A 22,680-nucleotide genomic window follows, 5' to 3' on the forward strand; every position below is an offset into this window, starting at 1 on the left:
GGCATTTAGTCAACCTGCACTTTAAAAAGAACAATGGGTTACACCACTCTTAAATAGACAGACTACGCCTAACAACCAGTTCAAACTGGATGATCATATCTGATTGCATACAGAAAAATCATGAAAGACAGTGCAAATTAACCTGACAATATCACTCTCACAATGGATAAAGAGCATATAGCACAGCTGTCAGCAGCTTGTCCAGGATGGTCTGGGTCAAAGAAAGAGGCAATTAAAGGAGAGGGAGAATAAAGGGCTAGATAAAGCAGAAGCTGAAAGGGGTGAGAAACTGGGAGAGGGTGAATGAACTGGGGCCAGAATCAAAATCAGGTTGATTATTGTCATTATTTTAAGTAGCAAGTAAGATAATGGCATATTGCCATTTGAAAACTGTAAGTCTCGTCAAGAGTGAGTCTTAATTGTACGAATAAAAAGAAAGAAGTTGTAAATGGAGTGGCCATTGTTGGAGTGGGCCAATGTTAAGAGTCAAGCTTTGGCTTAATGGGCTTCAGCAAGACCAGACAGAGGCAAAAAGATGCTGCAGCTTATAGAGTCATTTGGTTGATTGCAGAACTTCAGCTTAAGAAATTAGAGCCAAAGGCAGGATGGTCGTTAATGCAATGGAATGCTCCTCTTGTAAGATGTGGGACTGCAGGGTACTTAACTGATGACAACATCTGCAGGAAGTGCACCCAACTTCAGCTCCTGACTGACAAGATCAAGGAACTGGAGCTGGATGTACTCAGGAATATCCAGGAGGCTGAGACTTCATACATGAGACTTTTACTGAGGTGGTCACAGCCAGAGTGTAGGCTTCAGATGGGTGACCACCAGAAGTAAAGAGAGTAAGCAGTTAGTGCAGGATTCCCCTCTGGCCACTCCCCTCAGCGACAAGTATACTCTTCTGGACACTGCGGCCAGCTCTGAGACTCAGCAGGGAAGGGTAAAGTCAGGTAGTGCGAAAGTGATAGGAGATTCAATAGATGGGGGATGGACAGGAAATTCTGTAGCTGTGAAAGACACCAGGATGGTATGTTACCTCCCAGGTGATAGGTCAAGGACGTCTCAGAGCAGCTGCAGAATAGTCTCAAGAGGGAGGGTGAGCAACCAGAGATTCTGGTGCACATTGGCACCAATGACATAGGCAGAAAAGGGGAAGAGGTCCTGCACAGTGAGTGTAGGGTGTTAGGAAAGAAGCTGAAGATAAGGACCACCAAGGTAGTAATCTTAATACTACTCCATGCTAGTCAGGGTAGGAATAGAATGATAGTACAGATGAGTGAGTGGCTGAGGATCTGGTGCAGGGAGCAGGGTTTCAGATTCCTGGATCAATAAAATCTCATCTGGGGAAGATATTGTATGACCTATATGACAATAACAGGTTAAACCTGAAGCCAAGGAGCAACCAATATCCTTGCAGGTAGGTTTGCTAGAGCTAAACTAATCTGGCAGGGGATGGGAACCAGAGCGATAGGGCTGAAGATGAGGCAATTGGTATACAAGTAGATGCAATGTGTAGTGAGAATGTGAGAAATGATAAACAGACGAAAGGGCAAAATTGTAGTTAGTGGGTAAAATCGAAAAAGGTGATGAATACAGGACTGAAGGTGTTATATTTGAATCCACGCAGTATATGGAATAAGGTAGATGATCTTGTGGCGGTTGAGAAATTGGCAGTTATATATTTTTCAACTGCGCCACAAGATCATCTACCTTATTCCGTGGCAGTGAAAGTTATGACACTGTGGGCATCACTGAGTCATGGCTAAAAGAAGATCATAGTTGTGAGCTTAACCTCCAAGGATACACATTGTATTGAAAAGACAGGAATGTAGGCAGAGGGAATTCCACAAAAAAAACAAAGGTGACATAGAATCGGAAGATGTGGAATCCTTGTGGGTAGAATTAAGAAACTGCAAAGGTGAAAAGACAACATACACAAAATGCTGGAGAAACTCATCAGATTAGGCAGCATCCATGGAAATGAACAGTCAACATTTCAAGTCAGGACCCTTCTTCCAGGCAGGCCAAAGTAAACATAGTTTCCTTAAGAGGAAATCTTGTCTGGCAAATCTGTTGGAATTTTTTGAGAAATAACAAGCAGGATGGACAAGGGAGAGTCAGTGGATATTGATTACTTGGGTTTTTCAGAAAGCCTTTGACAAGATGCCACACATGGAGCTGCTTGTGGGGAGAACATTACCATTAGTGGGAGAGTCTAGAACAAGAGTGCACAGCCCCAGAATAGAGGAATGTCCATTTAGAACAGAAACGAGGAGAGATTTCTTTAGCCAGAGAGTGGTGAATCTGTGGAATTCATTTGCACAGATGGCTGTGGAGGCCAAATCACTGAGTACATTTAAAGCACAGGTTGATAGGTTCTTGATTAGGCAGAGGCTCAAAGTTACAAAGAGAAGGCAACAGAATGGGTTAAGAGGGATAATAAATCAGCCATGAGGGAATGACAGAGCAGACTCAATGGACTGAATGGCCCAATTCTGCTCCTATGTCTCATGGTCTTATCATCACTCACATGTCGTGAAATATATTGTGTTTTGTGGCAGCAGTACAGTGCAATACCTGAGACTGTACAGTCCAATGGGGGGGGGGGTGGAGATTAAGTGAAGGGATTGTTAGGGGAAGGAACCAGGATTAGGGTGAGAATGAAGGGACTTGAGAAGTTGGATAAAAGGATGAAACTATTGAACGAGTATGTGAAGAATTCAAAGAAGAAATGTTGCTTTACTACCTTGCTAGGTATGCAAGTACATACAAATACATGAATGAAAAGGGGCTTGCCAACACATGTGAGGAATAGGCACTACAGACAGTGCAAATGTTTTATTGAAAGAAATAAAAATGCTCTTATACCTTGTAGTCAGCAGTCCCCGGTGAAAGTTGTTTCAGTTCAGCGTCCAACTGTGTGAATCGCCTGGTGATGCTCTCTATCCTGGAGTGCAGGTCTCTGTACTCACTATACTCTGCATTGAAATCGGTTTTATAACCTTGCCTCTGCTCTTGTGACGTAATTGCTGCATATTTACTGAGGAAGAAATCCAAACCAGACAGCGCTTAATTGGCAAGTCCAAAAGAAAAAGCAACTCTAGCTTTTACTTTATTAATAATATAAAAACAATGCAAAACTGCTCAGGTACATAAGGTACTTTGCAACTGTTAAAATGACCACGTAATCTCTTTGAAATACTGACTGAGGAATAATTATCAGCCACAGTTGGAACTACCTTGCTCTTGGTTGGAATAGAACCATGGGATTGCTAACATTGACTTGAGAGGGCAGACATTGCCTCTTATTTAATGGTTCACCAACAAGGCAGCATTGCCTCAAATATTTGAGTCTGTATTTGAATAAAGACAACTGAAACAGACTTTTACCCACAGCCTTCTGACCCAGAGGCAGATATGATACCTACTAAGTCACGGCTAATAACATTTTGAGTTACTGAACCGACAGATCCCGAACATCCTATTCAATTTCCAATGTCCAGAAAATCAGCTGAATGGGACAGAAATCAACCCAATCTTGATTGTAGTGACCTGCTTTGGTGAGAATGTTTTGGAGAAATCTGGACCAGTCTTTGATGCGGACAAGAATACTAATTGCAAAGCAGCATCAAAACACCAGAGGGCAGTTGTGGAATGGGAAGCTCCTTCACAATTTTTACTTACAGTAAATAATCAGGCACATTCGATGTTGAATCCGGAACACTGGAGCTGTTGCACATCCCGTTCAAGCCTACAAGAAGACAAAGTGATGTATACAACAAAGAAAGAACAACTGAAAACATTACTAATCACAGCTAGATCCTCCATAGTGCCTCCTCCAGATTTCTGATACCAGAAACATTTCACCCTTCCAAATCCCACTCTCTTTACCCCCTTACATGGAATAGAAGTTTCTCCTCAAACAGGGCACAAAAAGCTCCTGTAACATTTACCACTAACCCTCATAATCCCAACGTGGGTGATCACAGTCTTACCATGACCAGAATGCTCTTGACAAAATTTTCTACAGAAGTGGTTTCCTATTGCCTTCTTCCGGGCAGTGTCTTTCAAAATGGGTGACCCCAGCCATTATCAATACCCTTCAGAGACTGTCTCAGCAACACACACAAAATGCTTGAGGAGCTCAGCAGGCCAGGCAGCATCTGTGGAAAAGAGTAAACAGCCGACATTTCGGGTCGAGACCCCTCATCATGCATGTTGCGTGTGTTGCTTAGATTTCCAGCATCTGCAGATTTTCTCGTTTCTCTTCAGAGATTGTCTGCCTGGTGTCAGTGGTCGTCACAACACTTAAGGAACGAAGCTCAATACCCTCCAACTAGAGAGCAGGATTGGAATAAAATCAGAAAATGTTGCAACTACTCCACAGGTTGGGCAGCATCTGTGGAGAGCTGAAGGTCATCAACTGGAAATGTTAACTGTTTCTCTTGTCACAGATGCTGTTAGCCATTGAGCATTTGCAATATTTCGTTTTTATTTCAGATTTTCAGCATTTGCAGCCTTCTTTCAAAGTAGTTTGGAGGTCCTTTCAATGGGTCATTAGTCTCCTGCAATACTACCTCATAGACCTTGATAGTCCAAAAAAAAGCTTCCATTTTCCACCCATTTCCCCCTCTCTGTAAAGGAACCAGAACATTACTACTGCGAAGCAAATGGCAAGTTGCAGGCATGCATTTGGTTGCCATAGGGATACTAGTTTTCTCAACTGCTTCTACGGTATCGGAGGTTTGTAACACTGTTCCCAACAATAAAGGTATCAGGTGAGATTCTGGAAAATGTACAGCCATCACTCAGTGAAGGCAAACTCTGATGGAGTCCCCTTCAGTGTGCTGGCACAGCCTTTGGTATTTGACAAACTGATGGTCTACCAGGCAGCAATAATCCCTGCCCACCCATCTACTTCTGAGACCAAAAATACCTACAGCTGGCACAAGAAGGCACCAGAAAAAATATTGTTAATGTTCTCCAAACCCACTGAAAGGGTAAGTGCACTTGCCCTAGCAAACATCCCAGTATCAAGTTGTAATTTCACCCATTAATCCCGTGCCCAATATAACACTCACAAACATTCTACTCTGACCTCTGTAACAGGAAGAGATTACCAGGACGCCAGAGCAAAAGGTTCTTGACAACAAAATAAAACACAGCACTCCCATTGAATTCTGGGAATCCAAAGTGGAGCAGCATTTGGGAAATATTGAGAATGCTGAATTGGTGCACTGGGAGCAGATGGAGCCCATGTAAACAGGAGAGCACCATCTCACAAACTATCCATCTTCGGTCCCATCCATGGAAAAATCTGCTTTCCTCTATCACCTTCAAGTCAGACAAATTGCCTGACCGAAAAATGGTAGTGGGAGTATACTGTGTAGTTTGCCAATGGTGCAAAAATCACCAAAAAACTCTCTGCTGAAGTCTACAAGTGCTGGTCATCACATCCACTGCACTATGTCCAAATCTAACAGAGGACAAGACAGAGATGTTGGCTGCTGTGGAGATCTGCATCCTAGATGTGGAACCTATTGTCCCTGCTCTTTTCTGGCAATGTTTTAAGGTCAAACATCTACCAATAGCAGAGCCAGCAAGAAGTTACTAATTGGAACTAGTAAGACCAGAGAGAATTCTACCACGTCATGCCCTTGCATTCACATACACAATCAAACTAAGTGAACAATGCAGTAATTCCCAGTTGCTGGGTTCACCAAACAGACTAGGAAACCTTGGCCTGAGAAAATACTGCAGGCAGAGCCCTCTGGTGGTGGTGTCTTCACATGCAAAAGACTACTAAAAGGTGAAGCCAACACTGTGCTGGGAAAATATGGAAAGTACAATAAACAGAGAAATACTGACAAAATAAAGCAAGTCTGCTGGGCACGGGAAAGGCAAATTGCAGGACCACGGTACTTCAGCATCCATGTACGACAGATTACCCCAGCCAAAGTCAAATTTGTAGAAAACTTCCACTTCACAGCAGGAAGTATTAAGGAAAGTTGCTTTCAATTTTTAATACAGAATTTACCAAAACTACGATGAAATGTTAAGGGAGCCTATCAATCACATTCAGCAGGTTTTCTACATAAGCAGGAAATGTTGGTAATACTCAGCAAGCTAGGTAACATTTGTGGGAAAAAGAGCAGTTAACATTGCAGTTTAAGGGACTTTCATCAAAATTACATAATATTCAGCTTTGGTATGGTCACTTCCATGATAGTGTCCCACCACCATAGCCCTGGCAGATTATTTTGCTCATTTCTTGTTCATTTGTTTGCCTCCTTTGAACTTCAGAGGGCTTTCGGTTATCTTGTACTGGTGTCTCATTGCTAGTCAAATTCCAGATCAGAACTGCAAGATCCATCAGTGTTGGTGTCTTGAGATTCATTATAATTGCTGGCAACAGAGTTAGAAATTGTTCACATGGCTCTCTCAGAGTTAACTAAATCCAACACAATGCTAAGGAATCTTCCTCATAAGCAGCAAAGGTGTTGAAGCAAAATGGGAGGATCTATCCAGCAAAAGGGCTGGATGGTTTGGAGTTTGTAAAATGTGTGAAGGATAGTTTTTTGCAGCAATACAAAGAGGTACCAACTAGAGAAGGGGCAGTGTTGGATCTCCTGTTAGGGAATGAGATAGGTCAGGTGACGGAGGTATGTGTTGGGGAGCACTGCGGGTCCAGTGATCACAACGCTATTAGTTTCAATATAATTATGGAGAAGGATAGGTCTGAACCCAGGATTGAGATTTTTGATTGGAGAAAGGTTAACTTTAAGGAGATGCGAAAGGATTTAGAAGGAGTGGATTGGGACAATTTGTTTTATGGGAAGGATGTAATAGAGAAATGGAGGTCATTTAAAGGTGAAATTTTGAGGGTTCAGAATCTTTATGTTTCCGTTAGGTTGAAAGGAAAGGTTAAAAGTTTGAGAGAGCCATGGTTTAAGGGATATTGGAAACTTGGTTCGGAAAAAGAGAGATCTCTACAATAAATATAGGCAGCATGGAGTAAATGAGGTGCTTGAGGAATATAAAGAACGTAAAAAGAATCTTAAGAAAAAAATTAGAAAAGCTAAAAGAAGATACGAGGTTGCTTTGGCAAGTAAGGTGAAAATAAATCCAAAGGGTTTCTACAGTTATATTAATAGCAAAAGGATAGTGAGGGATAAAATTGGTCCCTTAGAGAATCAGAGTGGATAGCTATGTGTGGAACCAAAAGAGATGGGGGAGATTTTGAACAATTTCTTTTCTTCGGTATTCACTGAGAAGGATATTGAATTGTGTAAGGTAAGGGAAACAGGTAGGGAAGTTATGGAAACTATGATGATTAAAGAAGAGGAAGTATTGGCGCTTTTAAGGAATATAAAAGTGGATAAGTCTCCGGGTCCTTACAGGATATTCCCTAGGACCTTGAGTGAATGCAAGCAGGCTTTTTCCACTGAGGCAAGGGGAGAAAAAAACCAGAGGACATGGGTTAAGGGTGAGGGGGGAAAAGTTTAAAGGGAACATTAGGGGGGGCTTCTTCACACAGAGAGTGGTGGGAGTATGGAATGAGCTGCCAGACGAGGTGGTAAATGCGGGTTCTTTTTTAATACTTAAGAATAAATTGGACAGATACATGGATGGGAGGTGTATGGAGGGATATGGTCCGTGTGCAGGCCAGTGGGACTAGGCAGAAAATGGTTCAGCACAGCCAAGAAGGGCCAAAGGGCCTGTTTCTGTGCTGTAGTTTCTATGGTTCTATGGAAGTTAGCGTAGAAATAGCAGGGGCTCTGACAGAAATATTTCAAATGTCATTAGAAATGGGGATGGTGCTGGAGGATAGGCGTATTCCTCATGTTGTTCCATTGTTTAAAAAGGGTTCTAAGAGTAAACCTAGCAATTATCGGCCTGTAAGTTTGACGTCAGTGGTGGGTAAATTAATGGGAAGTATTCTTAGAGATGGTATATATAATTATCTGGATAGACAGGCTCTGATTAGGAACAGTCAACATGGATTTGTGCATGGAAGGTCATGTTTGACAAATCTTATTGAATTTTTTTGAAGAGGTTACTAAGAAAGTTGACGAGGGCAAAGCGGTGGATGTTGTCCATATGGACTTCAGTAAGGCCTTTGACAAGGTTCCACACGGAAGGCTAGTTAGGAAGGTTCAATCGTTAGGTATTAATATTGAAGTAGTAAAGTGGATTCACAGTGGCTAGATGGGAGATGCCAGAGAGTAGTGGTGGATAACTGTTTGTCAGATTGGAGGCCAGTGACTAATGGTGTGCCTCAGGGATCTGTACTGGGTCCAATGTTGTTTGTCATTTACATTAATGATCTGGATGATGGGATGGTAAATTGGATTAGTAAGTATGCAGATGATACTAAAATAGGTGGCGTTATGGATAATGAAGTAGGTTTTCAAAGCTTGCAGAGAGATTTAGGCCAGTTAGAAGAGTGGGCTGAAAGATGGCAGATGGAGTTTAAAGCTGATAAGTGTGAGGTGCTACATTTTGGTAGGACCAATCAAAATAGGATATACATGGTAAATGGTAGGGCATTGAAGAATGCAGTAGAACAGAGAGAACTAGGAATAATGGTGCATAGTTCCCTGAAGGTGGAATCTCATGTGGATAGGGTGGTGAAGAAAGCTTTTGGTATGCTGGCCTTTATAAGTCAGAGCACTGAGTATAGGAGTTGGGATGTAATGTTAAAATTGTACAAGGCATTGATACAGCCAAATTTGGAGTATCGTGTACAGTTCTGGTTGCCGAATTATAAGAAGGATGTCAACAAAATAGAGAGAGTATAGAGAAGATTTACTAGAATGTTACCTGGGTTTCATCACCTAAGTTACAGACAAAGGTTGAACAAGTTGGGTCTTTATTCTTTGGAGCGTACAAGGTTGAGGGGGGACTTGATAGAGGTATTTAAAATTACGAGGAGGATAGATAGAGTTGACGTGGATAGGCTTTTTCCATTGAGAGTAGGGAAAATTCAAACAAGAGGACATGAGTTGAGAGTTAGGGGGTGAAAGTTTAGGGGTAACACGAGGGGGAACTTCTTTACTCGAGAGTGGTAGCTGTGTGGAACAAGCTTCCAGTAGAAGTGGTAGAGGCAGGTTCCATATTGTCATTTAAAGTAAAATTGGATAGCTATATGGACAGGAAAGGAATGGAGGGTTATGGGCTGAGTGCAGGTCGGTAGGAAGAGGATAGGGTAAGAGTTCGGCACGGACTAGAAGGGCCGAGATGGCCTGTTTCTGTGCTGTAATTGTTACATGGTTATTAATAGAACAACTTGATACATTCAACGCACATTAATCACATTATACAACAACATCCCAGATTATGTTGCCACCATCCTTGTGTACTTTCTGACTTCACAGCAAGACAGAGCTACAGGTCTAGACGGCAGATAGCTGATTTAGTCAGGAGGATGTGTTCTTAGTATTGACTCCAGATCCCATTAAACCTAAGGATATAGTCAAAGCATGATTTGCCAATGATACTGAAAGTGCGCTTCATGGAGAATAATTCTCAGCGAAGAAGACAGATTTAAGAGAAGTTTGGATAAGCACATGGATGGAAGAGGTATGAAAGTCATGAGGTACACTCTGAAAAGATCTGAGGTCAAAGCTGAACATCCACAAACACTGTTGGCTATCAGAAGCCCAAGAATTGTACTCCACCAAAATCTATAACATGAAATGTCAACCACAGTAGAACATTTACCATGAGCCCCCATCACTGACCCTGCTCTGCCAATTAACAGGATCATGACTAATCTAACATCCCTGAAGCCCACGTTCCTGCCACTGCCCCAAGTCACACCTATTACAAATGATATTGACTACTGCTCATAATGCAAATATCTACAGCTGCTTCAATGACATCTTTCCTCCTTCGGTATCAGATGCTGATGTTCATAGATGTTAAGTTCCATATACATCTCAGATAATGAAATAATTATTGAATCCATCACAAACATCCTTGGGGGTCTGCAATGAATAGAAGTGTACTTGGACTAGCCATGTAAATTCATCAACGCCATACCAGGTCAAAAGCTAGTACCCTGCAGGAGTGACTCGCCTTTTCTCTGCTGAAAGCAGCTCCAGTGTCAACTAGGTTCAAGTTAGAAGAGACAAACAATCTTCCACTAATCTGAATAACAGTATTCCGGCAACACTAAAGAAACTCTCTGAACCATTCGATACAAAATGCCACTTGATTCACATTCCAGCTACCAACTAACCTGACGTCGAAAGTTAAGTGCCTACATTCCATGACAGATGATAAAAGTTTGCTAAACAACTACAAAGATGTATTGAAGTTAAATCATAAAGATGGACTAACAGTGGATCACATGATGAGAATAGAGATAGTCATGCACATTCAAATGGGCATGGCACTGCCTTCTCTATAGTCAGAAAGGCCTTAATTGCAGGTTGATACATGTGTAAGTTATAGACATAATACTGTGGAGTGTGGCAAAGACAGCTTGAGAAGACAAACAAATTCAGTAAAGACAGCAATGATGTAAGTCTCTGAACTGGAATGGTGGTGTCCAGTACTCTCATAACTGGAATTACTAACAAATGGAACTAACATTTTTTTGAAAAGGGAGAGCCTGGCCAGCTTAACACTCACCTGCAGGTTTCGGTACAGAATCTTTTTTCTGCTCCCTGCAGCTTTGAAGAAAATCAGAATTTCTTTCTCGTTCTCCACAATCCTCCTCAACTCCATCCTTCTCCCTTATTCGCTCCTTATCTTTGTGCTTTTTAGATTTTTTTCTTGACCTCAGGTGAGATAAAGAAGTGCTTGACGCGCTCGGATGAGACAAATGCGAAGGGAATGGACAACCAGGCCTCTCTGAGGCCCCCGGGACTTCACAACCCCTGCCATTCTGGATAGAATCATTGCTAGCGTCCAAGAGAGGTTCATGAGATCGCTGAACATCCCCCAGCATCGGCAAGGTGGAAGATGCGCTTCTAGAGTCAGGAGCAGCTGATTCAACGGTGGGAGCTGCTGCCTCTTTCCCATTAGAAGGATTTAACCTGCCATTCAAGGTTGGAGGAACTCGACTGGTCAAAAGAGATATCCTGGTTTTCTTATTGGCCAGTGGATCGATGAAATCATTAGGTACGGGCCGTTTCTAGAGAGAGGAAACACATCAAGTTATTTTGGTACAACTCAGTTTAATAGGAACTGTTCAATGTCACATCAGCAAATGGCTTTCTTCTTCACAAGGAACAATACTATTTTGAAGGCTGAGAGAAAATTCTCCAGGGAGGAGACAGGTGCATTAAAAAGGGATATGTGCAAGAAAATATGTTACTTAATGGGATGGATAGTAAATAAACATTGCAGCTTACAGTGACAAGGTCACTAGTCCTCAACAAGCTAAAATATGAGAATATAGGTATTTTCCTCCCTCAGCTTGTTGGGAATGTTTCATAACATAAATTGTGAGTCACCCAATGTCTTTGAGAGGATAAAGTCAGTAACTGATGAGGAACAACGTTACAAGTTATGGAAACTTCACCAGATCAATGAAACAGTACAAGACAAGGTTCTGCCCTGGTCATAAATGCCCAACTTTTCAACCCTTGTGAACCATGTGGGTTTTCTCTGGGTGTTCCAGTGTCCTCCCACAGTCCACTTACTGGCTAATAGGTTAATTGGTCATTGTAAATTCTCCTGTGATTAGGCTGGTGTAAAGTAGGCAGCTGAGTGATATGAGTCGTTGGGCCAGAAGGGCCTGTTCCGCGCTGTCTCTCTAAATAAAATATGAATGAGGGATGGATTTGCCAGCTGCTGCAGGGCTAAATGCATCGTTTGCTGGGTGGAATGGAGCATTTCCTTGTGTTTTCTCTTCAATGCTGTCAATGGCAACACTGGGGACTGGACCACGTTGGCAATGCTGAGCAGACTCATTGAGTCAGCAAAGACAGCTGACAGGCGCTGTTCCCGTAGCTACTCACTCTCCTATTACAGCTGCTTCTGTTCACTCTGACTTACCAACAGTTTGTTTACAACAGTTCTCAGGAACCGTATCCTGTCATAAGCCAGGAACTGCATACACACCAAAAAGGAAGCCCATAAGGTTACAACTCAAAAATTCAACCTCATTATACTTCTTTCTCATTCTGAGTTTAGCTGGAATCTGGAGCTGGGCCTCCAGAATGGTGCTGCAAGTTCAGGTCCAAATCGTTATTCTAGGATAAGCTTCCCGATGCATGAGGAACCAGATCTGGCATCTTAGTGAATGATGTAACCAACCATTTGCTTACCTCAAAATTACATGCTTATTTGGATACAACTGAATTATTTGTCACCAAAATGCATGATGGAAATTGCTAGTTAACTTGTCCAGGGACCAGGACAAAGGCAGTCAGTCTCCTGTCAAGTTCACTTTTTTAAATATTACACACTGGGAACCCAGAGCCAGTTATAAATTGCTACATTCTGGACTGGAAAAGGCAGAATTATGGGCGATTCTGATACAGATGGCTGGTGATAACCTAACTGGATCCCATCAAGACTTAATCACAAAACACCCAGGTGCATATCCTCATTAAGAATCATTGGTGAATAGTTGATGGAAGAAATATTAAACCTTTCTGACAAGACTACCTCTGATCCTTTGTGAGCTTGTTAACCTTAGTCAGGAGATGAGAATGTGTTTGGTATTGGCTTCACAGGACACCAGATGTAAAACTTGCAAGATATGATCAGAATTGCCCAATTTTCAAAACTAATTGAAGAGTGCTCACTCGGTAAAGGACAGTATTTTAATCTGCTATTAATTTAGCAACTAGAAATAAAACCCCTCTGAATTGTCTCATGATTTAATCAACAGGAATGCCTTTTATGCAGTTCAGATAAGTTGAAGTTATTAGTTGTCGTGTATATGGATTTCAGCAAGACATTTGATAAGGTATCCCATACAAGGCTTATTGAGAAAGTAAGGAGGTATGGGATCCAAGGGGACATTGCTTTGTTGATCCAGAATTGGCTTGCCCACAGAAGGCAAAGAGTGTTTGTAGACAGGTCATTTTCTGCACGGAGGTCAGTGACCAGGGGTGTGCCTCAGGGATCTGTTCTGTGACCCCTTCTCTTTGTGATTTTTATAAATGACCTAGATGAGGAAGTGGAGAGATGGGTTAGTAAATTTGCTGATGACAAAGGTTGGGGGTGTTCTGGATAGTGTGGAGAGCTTTCAGAGGTTACAGTGGGACATTGACAGGATGCAAAACTGGGCTGAGAAGTGGCAGTCATCCCAGATAAGTGTGAAGTGGTTCACATTGGTAGGTCAAATATGATGGCAGAATGTAGTATTAATGGTAAGACTCTTGGCAGTGTGGAGGATCAGAGGGATGTTGGGGTCTGAGTCCATAGGATACTCAAAGCTGCTGTGCAGGTTAACTATGTGGTTAAGGTGGCATGCGGTGTACCCTTCATCAACTGTGGGACTGAGTTCAAGAGCCAGGAGGTAATGTTGCAGCTGTATAGGACCCTGGTCAGACCCCACTTGGAGTACTGTGCTCAGTTCTGATCATCTCACTACAGGAAGGATGTGGAAACTATAGAAAGGGTGCAGAGGAGATTTACAAGGATGTTGCCTGGATGACTTGACCTTTTCTCCTTGGAGTGACGGAGGATGAGAGGTGACCTGACAGAGGTGATGAGAGGCATTGATTGTGTGGATAGAGGCTTTTTTCCCAAGGCTGAAATGGCTAACATGAGAGGGCACACTTTTAAGGTTCTTCGAAGTAGGTACAGAGGAGATATCGGGGCAAGTTTTTTTTCTTACGTAGAGAGTGGTGAGTGCGTAGAATGGGCTGCCTGCGGCAGTGCTGGAGGCAGATGCAGTAGGGTCTTTTAAGAGACTCCTGGATAGGTACATGGAGTTTAGAAAAATTGAGGGCTATGGGTAACCCTAGGTAATTTCTAAAGGAAGTACATGTTCGGCACAGCATTGTGGGCAGAAGGGCCTGTATTGTGCTGTAGGTTTTCTCTGCTTATGTGTTTCTATGTTAGTGATGACCAAATTTTAGATATGATCAGTTAGTTAAACATCCACCAGGTGGAGCTGTCACTGCAGTACAGAAGGGAATTTGGCTTAAACTGAACACCAAGACACAACAGGAAAGAGCACTTAACCATTGCAGGGATCATACCTGTGGTGGGGAGGCTGAAGCTGTGCAGTCTTTTGGACTTGATGAAGGTGTCTCTCCAGAATTGTGCAGTTGATAAGATTTCCTATACAAAGAGAGTAAATGAGTACTTCAGGTCCAGGCAGAAGCAAAACAGTATTTGTATGCTAACAGTGCAGCAAAGATGAAGGGAAAACCAGTCGCCATTAGGGTATCCTGATGTACATTATTCATCTGATCACACCAGAATGTACATGAATCAAAGTAAGATGGAAGATCAAACCTGTCCATAAAAGGCTGACATCAAATAAATGCAAAGCTTTCATTACATGGGAATGCTGAGAGAAAGCAGAAAGTCTGAACTGAATAGGTGACTCTTAACCTAAAAGGTTTCAGATTATATGTTTATTTAAACAAATATATGCAAACTCTTGATATGAAACAAGTGACAGATCAATGGCAGAGCAGAATATAAGCATGGACACTAAAACCGGTAATGCTAATCCTAAAACAGTGGACACCAGAGCTAGCCCCTACTTTGTTTCCAATGCAACAGCATCAACACATCAAATTCACCATCTAGATTTATAAAAAAAACAGTACAGGGGTATTTGATAAATGTGACAACTATTAAAGATGTGTCCGGCCAAATTTGAGCATGATATAACAAAAAATAATAATTGAAACAGGCCCTTCAAGCCCATCTTGCTGATGCCAAACTATTATTCTGCCTGGTTTTTGGGGAACAGAGAAGAAACTACAGTCTTTCATGTGAAGTAACTACTCTATGTCCACCCCTGCATTCAGCAAGACTGTGGCAAGTGCAAAATATTTCATCATTGAACAAAAGTTAATTTGGCAAATGGATATGAGTAAGAACTTTGTAGATTAAGAAGTTTATCTCAGATTGCCTATTGGGGTTATTAATTCTCAATGCATTTAAAATCATGGTATATGGCTCTTATCTCACCCAGAATAGAAATAATTTTGCCATATTTATCCTTGTGAACCCTATGATCATATAGTAGGTTTCTATCTGCTCATCCCTGCTATTCGTTGTTGAAAATAATCATTCAAATAAGCAAAGATGATATGCTTTTAACTTTAATGACAGGCTTGATAGAACATCTCTCTAGATTTGTCCAGACTTGCACTATACTGCCTTTGCTGGATTCCTAATCATCCAGTTCAGTGTGAAAAGACAGAAGCAAATACACTGAGTTAAAACAATATCTAAATATATTGTCACGATAGAAGCAAGATATGGTCACAATGTTAAGGTTTCCACGGCGTCCACCATAAAAATGCCATCACATCTGGTAAAAACTTCAGGTGATAGATTCCTTGACGCCTGGCAAGGAACTACAGGTCCGACTGGCTCAGCTGAACCTATTTGTGTCTATTTAAGGAAATGGCAGTCTCTAAGCCAATAGCACGGCTCATAAGAAAATTTATTTCCAAGTTAGCCCATTTGAGAGCAGACTGCAAGCAGAAACCAATTAACTCTTGAGAATCTTGAGCTTCAAGAATACAAAACAGCAATCAAATCACACTTGAGACTGATTTTTACAGTAATCAGTATGAGAATGTAAACCTTATGTGTGTTGAATGGACAAAAAGGAGAAAGGATTCTATTGCAAGCAAAACACCTGCAAAAACTAATCCATATTTGTTCTAGAAGCATCAAAGTATTAATTTTATTTGTGAGGAGTCTTCACTCAGTGATTTAATAAGGTTAACAGCACTGAATCATTAAGTAATCAGGTGAATATTGTAACTGTCAAATAATAGTTTCAGATTGCACAGTCACTCTTCCCAATTGCTGAAGAGCTCTTCCCTGAATAAGTGTGGATTCCACCCATCTAGAGGCACTATGTACATGAACCTTGCAATGCGATAATTCAGAGAGTAATGCAGGGAATAACACATTAAAGACCTTTGTTGGCTTCAACTCTGTCAATCGAGAAGTACTGTGGAGCACTTCTTTGAAAAACACCTGCAAACAAATTCTCATTTTATGTTTGTTTCATAAAGCCATACAAGATGTGATTCTAACCAACAGGTGCATAACAGCGCCAATCTCAATGAAGATCTATATCAAGTCTCTGCCTTGACATTTTTTGCCCAGTCTTCGTCACTGCAAAACATTATTGCTGGAGCAGTCCTATTCTACATCTGAAATGGGAACTATTCATTCAATGTCCATCTCCACTTGATGACCTACATCTTATTAGGGAAAGTGAGCAGGAGATAGATAGGAGCTACAGAGAGTTAGTCAGCCCGAGGTGTAGGAGTTAGCTAAGTGGGTGACTGTCAGGGAAGGGAGGAGTTCAGATAGTAGAGAGCCATCCCCCTCAGTAATCGTTATCTCGTTTTGGATGCTGTTGAGGGGGGAGACCTAACGAAGGATGACCACAGTGATCAGGTGTCTGGCACTGAGCCTGATTCTGTGATGCAGAAGGGGAAGAGAAGGGTGAGAAATGTGGTAGTCATAGGGGATTCCATAATGAGGGGAACAGACAGGAGGTTCTGTCAGCCTGATAGAGGTACCCACATGGTGTGATACCTCCCAGATGCCAGGGTACGGGATGTCTCGGATCAGATGAAGAGTATTCTAAAGGGAGTGGGTGAACAGCCAGAAGTCTTGGTAGACATTGGTACCAATGACATAGGTAGAAAAAAGGAGGAAGTCCTGAAGAGAGAAATCAGGGAGTTAGGTAGGAAGCTGAAAAGCAGGACCTCCAGGGTAGTAATTTCAGGATTGCTGCCTGTGCCACATGCTAACGAGCTCAAGAATAACATGATCAGGCATATTAATGTGTGGCTGAGGGACTGATGCAGGGGGCAGGGCTTCAGATTCATGGATCATTGGGGCCTCTTCTGTGGGAGGTACGACCTGTACAGAAAAGATGGGTTACACCTGAACCCAAAGGGGTCCAATAGCCTAGCAAGCAGGTTTAGTAGAACTGTTAGGGAGGGTTTAAACTAATCTGGCAGGGGAATGGGAACTGGAATGATAGGGCTGAGGAAGGGGAAACAGAACTAAATCAAAGATAGCGTACAACAAAGATTATAGGAAGAACAGGCAGGAGATGAGGCATAATCACAGCCACTGGGAAGGGTTACAGGGCAATAGAGGCGTGATGCAATTAAAACAGAAAGCAACAAATACTGGACTAAAAGTGTTATATTTGAATGCACGCAGCATAAGAAATAAAATAGACGATCTTTAAATTCAGCTACAGATTGGCAAGTATGACGTTGTGGCCATCTCTGAAACTTGGCTAAAGGATGGCTTCCATTGGGAGCTGAACATCGAAGAATATATGGTATATCAGAAACAACGGGAATTCTGCAGATGCTGGAAATTCAAACAACACACATAAAAGTTGCTGGTGAACGCAGCAGGCCAGGCAGCGTCTCTAGGAAGAGGTGCAGTCGACGTTTCAGGCCGAGACCCTTCGTCAGGACTAACTGAAGGAAGAGTGAGTAAGGGATTTGCAAGTTGGAGGGGGAGGGGGAGATCCAAAATGATAGGAGAAGACAGGAGGGGGAGGGATGGAGCCAAGAGCTGGACAGGTGATAGGCAAAAGGGATACGAGAGGATCATGGGACAGGAGGTCCGGGAAGAAAGACAAGGGCCTTGTCTTTCTTCCCGGACCTCCTGTGCCATGATCCTCTCGTATCCCTTTTGCCTATCACCTGTCCAGCTCTTGGCTCCATCCCTCCCCCTCCTGTCTTCTCCTATCATTCTGGATCTCCCCCTCCCCCTCCAACTTTCAAATCCCTTACTCACTCTTCCTTCAGTTAGTCCTGACAAACGGTCTCGGCCTGAAACGTCGTCTGCACCTCTTCCTGGAGATGCTGCCTGGTCTGCTGCGTTCACCAGCAACTTTTATGTGTGTTGCTGGTATATCAGAAAGATAGGTTAGCAGGCAGAGGGGGTGGTGTGGCCCTGTCTATAAGAAATAATATTAAATCATTAGAAAGGGATGACATAGGATCGGAAGGTGTGGAATCTCTATGCATTGAGTTAAAAAATGGCAACGGTAAAAGGACTCTAATGGCAGTTGTATACAGGCCTCCAAACAGCAGCCGGGATGTGGATTACAAATTATAGCAGGAGATAGAAAAGGCGTGTCAGAAGGGCAAAAGTCATGATAATCGTTTGGGATTTTAACATGAAAGTGGGTTGGGAAAACCAGGCCAATACTGGACCTCAAGAGAGAATTTGTAGAATGTCTAAGGGATAGCTTTCTATAACAGCTTGCTGTTGAGCCCACCAGGGGATCGGCTATGCTGGATTGGCTGTTGTGCAATGATCCAGAGGTGATAAGAGAGCTTAAAGTTAAGGAACCCTTAGGGAACAGTGATCACAATATGAGCGAGTTTACTTTGAAATTTGAGAAGGAGAAACGAAAATCCAATACTTCAGTATTTCAGTGGAATAAAGGAAATCACAATGGCATGAGAGGGGAACTGGCCAAAGTTGACTGGAAATGGACACTTGCAGGAAGGACAGCAGAGCAGCAGTGGCTGGAGCTTCTGCAAAAAATGAGGGAAGTGCAAGACAGATATATTCCAAATAAGCAGAAATTTTCAGATGGAAGGACACTACTGTGGCTGACAAATGAAGTCAGAGCCAAAGTAAAAGCAAAAGAGAGGGCATATAAGGAAGCCAGAGCTAGTGGGAAGATGGAGGATTGTGAAGATTTTAAAAACTTGCAGAAGGAAACTAAGAAGGTCATTAGGAAGGAAAAGATGAATTTTGGAAGGAAGCTAGCGACTAGTATCAAAGAAGACACTAAAAGCTTTTTTAAGTATATAAAGGGTAAAAGAGAGTTGAGGGTAGATATTGGACCAATAGAAAATGACACTGGAGATATTGTAATGAGAGATGCAGAGATGGCAGAGGAATTGAATGTGTATTTTGCATCAGTCTTCACAGTGGAAGACATGTGCATTATACCGGACACTCAAGAGTATCAGGGAAGTGAAGTATGTGCAGTGAAAATTAAGACTGAGAAGGTGCTCAGGAAGCTTAATGGTCTGAGGGTGGATAAATCTCCTGGACCTGATGGAATGCACCCTCGGGTACTGAAGGAAGTAGCTGGAGAGATTGTGGAGGCAGTAACAATGATCTCTCAAGAATCGATAGATTCTGGCATTGTACCAGATGACTGGAAAATTGCAAGTGCTACTCCGCTATTTAAGAAGGGTGGGAGGCAGCAGAAAGGAAACTATAGACCTGTTAGCCTGACATCAGTGGTTGGGAAGTTGTTGGAATCGATTGTTAGGGATGAGGCACATGACAAGATAGGCCAAAGCCAGCATGGTTTCCTGAAAGGAAAATCCTGCCTGACAAACCAACTGCAATTTTTTTTTGGAAATTACAAGCAGGGCAGACAAAGGAGATGCAGTAAATATGGCGTACTTGGATTTTCAGAAGGCTTTTGACAGGTGCTGCACATGAGGCCTCTTAGTAAGATAAGAGCTCATGGAATTACAGGGAAGTTACTGGCATGGGTGGAGCATTGGCTGATTGGCAGAAAACAGAAAGTAGGAATAAAGGGATCCTATTCTGGCTGGCTGCCAGTTACCAGTGGAGTTCCAAAGGGGTCGGTGTTGGGAACTCTGCGTTTTACGATGTGTGTCAATGATTTGGGCTATGGGATTGATGGATCTGTGGCCAAATTTGCTAATGATACAAAGATAGGTGGAGGAGCAGGTAGTGTTAAGGAAACAGAGAGCCTGCAGAGAGACTTAGTTTAGGGGAACGGGCAAAGAAGTGGTAAATGAAATACAATGTTGGAAAGTGTATGGCCATGCACTTTGGTGGAAGAAATAAATGGGCAAACTAGTTTTGAGATGGGGAGAGAATTCAAAATGCAGAGACACAAAGGGACTTGGGTATCCTTGTGCAGGATACCCTAAAGGTTAACCTCCAGGTTGAGTTGGTGGTGAAGAAGGAGAATGCAATAGGAACAGAGATAGAAAACCTACAGCACAATGCAGGCCCTTCACCCACAATGCTGTGCCGAACATCTACTTTAGAAATTACCTAGAGTTACCCATAACTCTTTATTTTTCTAAGTTCCACGCACCTATCCAGGAGTCTCTTAAAAGACCCTATTGTATCCGCCTCCACCACCATTGCTGGCAGCCCATTCTACGCACTCACCACTCTCTGCATAAAAAACTTACCCCCGATATCTCCTTTGTACCTGCTTCCAAGCACCTCAAAACTGTGCCCTCTCGTGTTAGCTATTTCAGCCCTGGGAAAAAGCCTCTGACTATCCACACAATCAACACCTCTCATCATCTTATACACCTCTGTCAGGTTACCTCCCATCCTCTGTTGCTCCAAAGAGAAAAGGCAGAGTTCACAGATCCTATTCTCATAAGACATGCTCCCCAATCCAGGAAACATCCTTGTAAATCTCCTCTGCACCCTTTCCATGGTTTCCACATCCTTCCTGTAGTGAGGCAACCAGAACTGAGGACAGTACTCCAAGTGTGGGGTCTGACCAGGGTCCTAAATATGTTGACATTCATTTCTAGAGGCATAGAACATAAGAGCAGGGGTGTGATCTTGAGGCTCTACAAGGCACTTGTGAGACCACACTTGGACTATTGTGTGCAGTTCTGGGCTCCTTATTTAGGAAAGGATATACTGACATTGGAGAGGGTTCAGAGAAGAGTCATGAGAATAATTCCAGGAATGAGAGGGTTACCATATGAGGAATGTCCGGCAGCTCTTGGGTTGTATTCCCTGGAGTTCAGGTGAATGAATAGAAACATTCCGAATGTTAAAAGGCCTGAACAGATTAGACATGGCAAAGTTTCCCATGGTAGGGGAGTCTAGGACAAGAGGGCACGACTTCAGTTTTCAAGGGTGTCCATTTAGAACAGAGATGCAGATAAATTACTTTAGTCAGAAGGTGGTAAATCTGTGGAATTTGTTGCCACGAGCGGCTGTGGAGGCCAAGTCATTGGGTGTATTTAAGGCAGAGATAGATAGGCTCTTGATTAGCCAGGGCATCAAAGAGCACGGGGAGAAAGCAGGGGAGTGGGGATGACTGCAGGAATTGGATCAGCCCATGATTGAATGGCGGAGCAGACTCGATGGGTCAAATAGTCTACTTCTGCTCCTATATCTTATGGTCTTACTCCAGAATCAAACTTGCCCAACTTTAGTATTGGAGCTGCAGTAGGCAAATGACATTTGAAAGCAGAGCACCAAATCATCTGAGGATGTATGCCCCTCGCACTCAACATCCACAAGGCTCACTATCCACTTAACATATTGCACAATACTGCCCCTGACGAGACTCTGGATGATGTAATTCACTTTAATCTTCAGTCAGTAGCAGCCTTTGGCTACCTGAGGAAAAAGGTACTTGAAGTCAAAGTACAGGAGATAGAGTAGATGTTGGAAATCTTGAGCAGTACACACAAAATGTAGTTCAATCAATTTTGTCCATTCAGACCCACCCCTTTTAAAAGGGCGATATCTTTTCTTCATTGTTGGCATTCCCAGTAGTTGCCCAGGTACCATCCCACACCCACTGGGCCATCCTGTCCCACATATTCCTCGGGCACTTCGCTTTTACCAACACGTGTACATCTTTAAGGTGCATACTGGTAAAATTCAACCATTTCCTCAAGCTTACACCAGAATTCTGAATTCCCACATGCCACTTTAAGTGAGGGCAACTCAGACAAAAGGCTTTGTTTCTCCCCAGGGGTGAAGGGTTTATGAATGGTCATAATCAGGTCAAGGGCTGGCTGGGATCATCAGGGTTCTCAACCTGATGTTGCATAACCTCAATAGGTGCCATTCTGGTAGATATATCTGGGTAAAACCTCTCCCTGAGATATCTCCATACTAATTCCCACACTATGCAAAATAAGAGAAAAGATGGGTACCAGCTAAATAGCATGTAGTTAAAACCACAGAGTATGTACTCCACAATCTGCCCCTTTTGAACACCTGAATTCATGATGCCCGCTGTATTCCTTTGCATCACACTTGCAAGCGTATACACTAAAATACGGCTGCCCCGAACGAGTATACACACCCCCACTCTGACATCCTGAACCGACGGTAACCACCCTTCGCAACTGGTGGCTTCACCTTCACCAAGTTAGCATGCAAAGTTTTCCCACTTACTGAAACACACATGCACATGCACACACTACTTTTATGTCTACCAGTTCAGCTCTCCGTGTTTATGATACCTCGTGCTCCCATGTACCACCGACCTGAACAGGTCCAAGTGTGAGTGCTATTTTAGAAAATACTTCACCCACTTAGACTGCTAAGATCGCTGGCCACACAATAGGCCACAAAGGTATCCCACTTTTGATACCAAATGTAGTAGCGTGAATGAAATCACTGGAGAGAGAGTTACTGGTAGATATAAAGCAGCTTCTTTATTCGACAAAACAAGGTATAGCAGGCATCATACGGAGACACTTTCAGTGGAAAGGTCTGCTGGCTCAGTGTGGGGCTCGATATTTATTTGCT

The 22,680-nt window shown here is 42.7% G+C and overlaps 1 protein-coding gene across 1 annotated transcript in view; it reads right to left on the reverse strand.

Annotated features, from left to right (window-relative positions):
* The window catches only part of ell (elongation factor RNA polymerase II), a 158,179-nt gene that overhangs the window by 10,238 nt on the left and 125,261 nt on the right, over nucleotides 1-22,680 (reverse strand). Inside the window, exons 5-8 of the mRNA XM_063032024.1 lie at nucleotides 14,175-14,256; nucleotides 10,642-11,146; nucleotides 3,688-3,754; nucleotides 2,872-3,043 (exon numbers count right to left, since the gene is read on the reverse strand). Of these exons, the coding sequence (XP_062888094.1) occupies nucleotides 2,872-3,043; nucleotides 3,688-3,754; nucleotides 10,642-11,146; nucleotides 14,175-14,256 (826 nt within the window). The remainder of the gene's footprint in view (nucleotides 1-2,871; nucleotides 3,044-3,687; nucleotides 3,755-10,641; nucleotides 11,147-14,174; nucleotides 14,257-22,680) is intronic.

This window comes from Mobula hypostoma, chromosome 24 (assembly GCF_963921235.1).
Source record: "Mobula hypostoma chromosome 24, sMobHyp1.1, whole genome shotgun sequence".
Classification (NCBI taxonomy): Eukaryota; Metazoa; Chordata; class Chondrichthyes; order Myliobatiformes; family Myliobatidae; genus Mobula; species Mobula hypostoma.